This window comes from Nannospalax galili, unplaced genomic scaffold, assembly GCF_000622305.1.
Source record: "Nannospalax galili isolate Female #2095 unplaced genomic scaffold, S.galili_v1.0 scaffold1702, whole genome shotgun sequence".
NCBI classification, from domain to species: Eukaryota; Metazoa; Chordata; class Mammalia; order Rodentia; family Spalacidae; genus Nannospalax; species Nannospalax galili.
This window is the reverse complement of record NW_008348222.1, coordinates 76,568-83,569: the sequence shown is the minus strand read 5'-3', so window position 1 is coordinate 83,569 and position 7,002 is coordinate 76,568. Positions and strand designations below refer to the sequence as shown.

At 54.2% G+C, this 7,002-nt stretch overlaps 1 protein-coding gene across 1 annotated transcript; it reads left to right on the top strand.

Moving 5' to 3' along the window:
* The first annotated feature begins 1,570 nt into the window (after positions 1-1,570).
* Ly6l (lymphocyte antigen 6 family member L) lies at positions 1,571-5,020 on the top strand. Its single transcript, XM_017801079.2, has 5 exons — positions 1,571-1,587; positions 2,803-3,095; positions 3,168-3,284; positions 4,591-4,813; positions 4,903-5,020. The coding sequence occupies exons 1-5, from the start codon at positions 1,571-1,573 to the stop codon at positions 4,928-4,930; spliced, it is 678 nt and encodes a 225-aa protein (XP_017656568.2). The 3' UTR covers positions 4,931-5,020.
* Positions 5,021-7,002: the final 1,982 nt, after the last annotated feature.

Genomic DNA, 7,002 nt, shown 5'->3' with positions numbered 1-7,002 from the left:
CCCAAGTGCTGGGATTAAAGGTGTGGGCCACCATGCCCAGCTCTCTCTCTCTCTCTCTCTCTCTCTCTCTCTCTCTCTCTCTCTCTCTGTGTATGCATTCTTCAGTTTTATCTTCATGCCTCGTTTTGGGTAATGTCTACTGATTTGTGGTGAATTTCATCTATCTTTTTTGCTAACAGTTTTGTAATAAGCCCTTATTCTTATGGTTTAACCTTTCTGTTGAACTTGACCTTTACATCCCTTTCCTCTATCTTTCCCTCATTCTATCTAATGTATTTACAGTCTTCTCACAAAGCAGCTTCTGGGTTATCTGCATGTCTACTTCTGTCGCAGGTTTTCTCCCAGTTGAAAGTCATTCCTGCATTTCTTATAACTCTTGGTAGTGTGCAGGAGATTTAAGAGAGGAACTAGGGAGGTGGCTGACTGCTCTTAAAGAGAACCCAGATCTGACTCCCAGCACCCATCTGTTGGCTAACAAAGTGAATCCAGGACAGCTGGGGCTACAAGAAGACTCTGTCTCAAAAAGACAAATAAATAAATAAAATACTTATTTAAAAAAAGAATTAAGGAATGGCAGTCTGTCCGCAGACAGAGTCCTGCTGAGTCCTCAGACTCACTCTGTCTGTCCACTACCCACCGCCAGGCACCACTCGCTCACTCTTCCCCACCAGGTTCTCTTGTACCTACACCAGCTCCTCTCCAAAGCCTTAGAAGACACAGGACTTTGTGGTGATTTAATGTTTTCCTTGCTCAGCGTTATGTTGCTTTCTACATGTGGAGCGTGAAATAAAGCCCTTATTTCTAAAAATCTTTGGGCTTCTGGAGTTGAGACCCATTTCTTCCCTCCATTTTTGTCTTTCTTTCTTGAGGCTGGCCTGGAACTCATCCTTGTGTTGAAACAGGTGCTACCAGAGTCTCACTGAGCTGCTCTCCTAAGGAAACCTGAAGGAGGACCAAGTCTGCCCTGCCACAGGGGCGGCAGTCACTACCTAGGCACTCACTTGGATGCTGATATTAAATACATATATATTTTTAAGACCTTATTATTTTTATTTTATGTGTATGAGTACATTACCTGCATGTGTGTAAGTGCACCTGTGTCATGCAGTGTCCACAGAGGTCAGAAAAGGGCATCAGATCTGCTGGAACTGGAATTATTGATGGTTGTTAGCCATCGTGTGGGTGCTGGGAACTGAATCCGGGTCCTCTGCAAGAGCAACCACTGAGCCATCTCTCCAGTCCCTAGATATATTTTAAGAATTTATTTTGAAGATTTATTTATTTGTGTATCTGCATCTGTGTGAGTGTATGTATGTGTAGATGTGGTGTGCACACCTTTGCACAAGGAAGCCAAACAGAGGGTCCCTTGGAGCTGGAGTTACAGACATTTGCCAGGTGTGGCGATCCAAACTCTGGTTCTCATGATTGCTCAGCAAGTGCTGTTAACTGCTGAGTGGCCTCTCCAGCCCAGCAAATACTTGTTAAATGGTAACAAGGAAGAAGCGGGGTGGAGGCAGTGGGTAAGGGAAGGAGACAGAGAACAAAGGAGCCTGACAGTCTTGGAAACCACATGGCCCCTGGCCCCAGGTGAAGGCGCTACTTTCTGGGGACAGCCTTGAGAGACAGGCCTGGGAAAGGTGTGTGCAGGGAACTGGGTTTAACTTCCAGACAAGGGTAGCATTTCCCCACAGCATCTGAGTTCAAGCAGGGTCCACAAGGCCTGAGGACCCAGTCTGTGTGCTGGTGTCTCCAGAGGAAGGCAGCTGCAGGACTTACCCCTCCTTCTGATGCAGGCTCCAGGCTGCTTCTCCAGCAAGAAGTCCAGCCTGGTGGCATCTTACCTGACCCCAATGGCTCAGGGGACACAGCTCAGTTCCCTTAAAAACAAAAAGAATATTAGGATAATAGGAAATAGCTCACTAAATTTTAGATGGGGGTGTGTCCTGGGTTCCTGATGTGATGGGAAAGGTTTCTCTCTACACTGTATCTGAAATCTACACTAAAGGGATTTGGGGGAAAGAGGCTTAAATGGCTCCCCAGATGAGACCACAAGATATTTACACATCTTGATCGACTAGGCTGGACCTCCTTGCTTCTGTAGACAGAAGGAGCCCAGGAAGAAGCTGATTGGTGCTGAGATCTGAGGACCTCAGTCTCCAAAGACCAGGTTCAGGCTTGGGCTCGGCCACTCAAGTGGGCACCTCTCTGCAGGGCCCAGTGAGCCTGCACAGCCCTTTTGCCACAGCAACTCCTGCTCCAGCTGGGCTGTACCCAAGTGAGATCCTGGTTTAAGGAGTTTGGAGCTTCCAGAGACTTCCTTCCTAACCTCTGAGACGTCCCATCTAGGGGAAAGTCATTCCAAACACTCTAGAAAGAAGGATTCAGTCTATGCCTGTGGTCTGACCACCCCTACCTTGGTTCTGCCCCTGGCTGTGTTCTGGATTCGGCCACTTCCCTGCCCTGCCCTTCATTCCTGATCATCCAAACTTCCCAGGGTCCAGAAACGTGTGCCTTCCTCCTCCTCTCCTCCCCTTTGCCTCCAACCTCCCGGCCACTCTGGACCACTCCACGGACACACGAAGGAAGGCATCTCTCTGTTCCACTCTCCTTCAGGACTCAGGAGATGCTGGCTTCCTCCAGGGCCATACTGGACCTGATTGGGGGACCAAATGGTAGCGCACAAAGAGCCTGCGGTCCAGGCAGGACGTGTTCAGGGAAGAAAGGAGGGTTAGCGAGGACTCGGGAGACAGCAAGGGGACCCGCCCCGCCCCGTGCCAGCCGTCCCTCTTCCCTTCCCCGCAGGGGAGCCAACGAGAAAGGGCCGCAGATCCCGCCCGGCCCGCCAGCTCCTCCCTGGGCACCGCCCAACGCGGTGGAGCGCAGGTGCCAGGCCAATCGTAGATGCCAAGAGCGCAGGTGCCAGGCGGAGCGCAGGGGCGCAGAGCCCGGAGCGCGTGGCTGGGTCCTGGACTGCAGCCGCGGGTGGCGCGAGTCGGGGCAGCCCAGCGCTGGCCAGTGCGGAGCCATGGCCTTGCTGGTCCTGGCGATCTGGGCGTCCCTGGTGCTCGCCAGCAGCTTGACGACCCAGGCGACAGGTAAGGGCCGGGCGGGGGGACCCGGGTTGGGCCCGGCACTGTCCGCCCACCACCGTCCGTTGTTGTCCGTAGCCCAGAACCTGAGCTGCTTCCAGTGCTTCAAAGTCACCCACCCGACCCGGTGTCGGCCAGTCCAGTGCAGAGCAAGCGAGCGGGTCTGCATCTCCAACGAGGTGCTCCTTGTCTCCAGTGAGTCACCTGCAAGCCCAACGCATGCACTAGATGCTGGGCTACCAGCAGGTGCGGATGTTGGCCACCGCTCTTCTCTCCCACGTGCCATACCAGCTCCTGGTGCCACTCCCTCCAGAACTGTCCCCAGGGTGTCACTGAACTTCCCCAAAGTGTGTGCAAAAGCGGTGGTCTCTGCTGAGACCACCCCTGTGCTGTATGTACATGGGGCTATAGAGGCCGTGGGACCCCAGGCAAGAGTAATCTTGGAGAGAATTCTGAGCTAAAACACCAACACAGTAGCCCATGGAATGATGAAAAATTTGAGAAGGCCCAGAAACCCGAGGTGATCAGATGTGTCCTGAGCATTCCCTTGGTGGGGTGCTGGTTGCTTCGGGGACCAGGTCCCTGGGGACTTGCCAGCCTCCTCTCTGCGGTAAAATTCCCAAGACTTGGCTCAGGGAGCCTCAGGAGTCTCCTGCTCCAACTCTCCCAGGTGCCCTGTAAGCTGCAGGCATGTGGGACTTCTGCCCACACCGGCACTGCAAGCTGCCCCTGGCTGCCCTCTGGGTAATGTTCCCTCAGGTACAGTTGTGGCAGGTTAAGGCCACCTGCCCAGTGGGATTTTCCCAAGGTCAGTAGGCTCTCTCAGGGTGAGGCCTCTAGAGCCAGCGCAATGGCACAGCCCCAGGGTTATTTTCCTGTTTTGGTGAAGGGATCTGTGTGCATCCTGAGGGTTTAGAAGCTGGTGAAATAGTTTGCACCTTTTCTCTCAGTCCTGAGTCCTTTACCTTTGGTGCCCATGCCAAGCTTTGGACTCAGTTGCTCTTGGCCTGGAGGGCAATGTAACCCTCTCCTCTGTGCAGAAAAAATAGCTCTGAGGGCTTTTTTCAGGTTCCAGAAAGTTCTTGGCCTTTGCGATCTGAGCTGCCCTCACTGGGGAGGCTTGCTCTGAGGGCCAGGGCTCCAGGGCTTCCTAGGAGGTCACAGGCTCCACGCTCTACCACAGGGTCCTTGGTCATCCTGAGGCCTGTGCCGCTGAGACATGTACTCTGTGGTGACCAGACCCTGTCCACTCCATTCCCTTTACCCTGTCTCCCTACAACTCACACACACCCTGGGCCAGCTGGGCTGCAGGGGAGAGCCCCGAGCTCTTTGCTGAAGCCTAGGATGACGGTGCTTTTGAACTCCCACGGCTCTTGTTTGTGAAGCGGGCGTACAAGGTGCTACAGCAGGGCCAGACCCAGCTGTCCTGGGGGCAGCCTCCTCCTCCTCTCCCCTTTAGCATCAGGGTTCTGGAGCACCTACTGTTTCTTCTCTTCTGCAGAAACAAAGAGCAAACTGCAGATCAGCAGGCGCTGTGCTGTCTACTGTCCCAACTCCAACAGTTTTTTTGACTGGACCCCAAGCGCTGGGATGCGGGCCAGGATCACCAGGCGCTGCTGCCTAGGGAATCTCTGCAACACAGCGCCCGACACCCAGGAGGGGTTTGGGGCCCTGCCAGGGGTCCTCCTGATGCCAGTGGTCCTGGGCCTCCTCTGCACCCTGTTGTAAGGACCCTTGTCCTGTGGTCCCTGCTACCCCTCTAACACCGTCTGTCCTCCACCTCAAACACCCGTCTCACCTCCGTCCTTTCCAGGATGTGCAGGGGCATGCTTACTCCATGAGCTGGCAGGGAAGGCACCATAACCCCCACCCAGGATCTGCAGCTTCCCCTGAGCCAACCCCTTGACCCAGGAAGTGGTAATAAAGGCCTTGAAAAAAAAAAGGGGTGTTTCCAATTCAGGGTGCAGGCTTTTCAAAGAAAGGGCTTGACCCTGTCCAGACTGCCCATGCTCTGTGAGGGGCAGAAAGGGTCTGGTGGGGCCAGAGCTAGGGCCATACCCTGACCCTACTCCACCTTCCCCCATCTCGGCTGCCTCTGCCCATGGGGTCTAGGCTAAGGAACATTGTGGGTCCCCTGTTCGTGCACTGAGCCTCACACCTCTGTCTCACCACCCGACAAACTGGCTCCTGCTCCTGCACCATCCCGCTGCCCCACAGACCCAACCCTCTCCCAGTTCCCAGCCCTCTGTGGGCATAGTAGCCAGGATCAGGATGGAACCACCCAGCTGGGCTATGGTCACACTGAACAAGGAGCTGTCCCTGCAACCTGGGGCTGGCACTGGGTGAGCATGAAATCCACTCTGGAGTCCTAGGTGGGCTCACTGACCACTGTATGAAGAGGGGAGAGGGATGGGGTCAGGAGTGCCATGAGGAGAGAGAGAGAGAGAGAGAGAGAGAGAGAGAGAGAGAGAGAGAGAGAGAGAGAGAGAGAACAAGTCCAAGGACACATTTCTCATTTAACTGAAGCGTCACTGTAGGAAGTGAGGTCTGATGGACGTGGCTAGACACCTTGGCCTTGGGAGGGTCCTCAGGTAAGGGCACAGGTGAGGCGCAGAGAGGGGCTAGGAGAAGGACTGGCAGCTCAGGGGTGGCCGGACTGAGTGGACTCTCCTGGATGCGGGGAGGGCTGTCAGAGAGTACAGGAGGCTGCTGAGTATAGGGCCCTTGGCATTGGGGCAGACGGGCTAGTCTGGCATTTCTGTGACCTCGATGCTTGGCAGAAACAACTTCAGGGAGGAAGGTGTATTTGGCCTATGGTTTCAGCCCATCATGGTGGGGGCAGCAGGGTGGACAGCTCAGCTCTCAGCATGGGAGTGTGTGGTGCAGCTGTTGACATCACAGTGGACTGAGAAACCAAGAATGTGGCTGGAATCGGGGCCTAGGTGTCACCTTCAAGGGCCCACCCCTGCTAACCTACTTTCAGCAGGGACCCTGTCCCCTAAAGGTTCCACACCCTTCCAAACTACAAGGCTCAAAAGCATGGGCCTGCAGGGACATTTCAGATGGAAACCCTAACAGCAGGTGAGTCTGTGGGTGGCACTGGGTCCCAGGTTCCTGCCCCTGCCCCTTCTGGTCCACACACACCTACCTCCCCTCCTGCCCTCATTGTTCCCACACCCGACTCTCACCTGAGAGGGCAGGGAAGAGACTCTACACTCCTGCAGTTTTCTCCTGATTGACACTTTTGGGCCAGGGGCTAATGTGGCCCACAGCCCTCTAATAGGTCCGGATGACCGTGAGCCTTGGACTCCTGTTTCCAGGGTCCCAGGTTAAAACAAGGGCTTCTCTGGATTCATGGGTTTTACACCAAGTTTTAGCCTCAAGAATTAATTCCCCACACTGGTCAGGCAGGGTGTTATATCTATTGCTCAGAGGCCCGGTGTGGGCCACTGAAGTGTTTGGGCTTTGGGAGCCTCTAAGTTGCCAGGCCAGGGATATCCAGCTAGGCCTGTGCTAAGGGAATAGGGGACCAAGGGGACCATTTTGGTATGGTAGAGTGGGTTGGGTGGCTCCTTGGGGCCAAATTCTCCTGTACAAATGTGTATAGATACAATCTGGGTGCTGTCCTGGTGATGCAGACATTTTAAAGTGTGATGTGCTTGATCCAGAGACTAAGGTGCCACCAAAAGCCAATCTGAGACAAGTGCTGTGAATTTCATCACCTCACATCTATGATGATGAAGGCCGTGGACACGCAGGAGTAAGCAAAGCGAAAAGCTTTACTAAGAAAAGAGCATGGAAGTCTAAGGCTCCACAGTGAGAGGGCACCCAGGGACGTTGCCATGAGGTGCCTTGTTTGGAGGCGTCTTATAAGAACGATAGACTTGGGCAAAGACTAGGGTAATTTTACTGT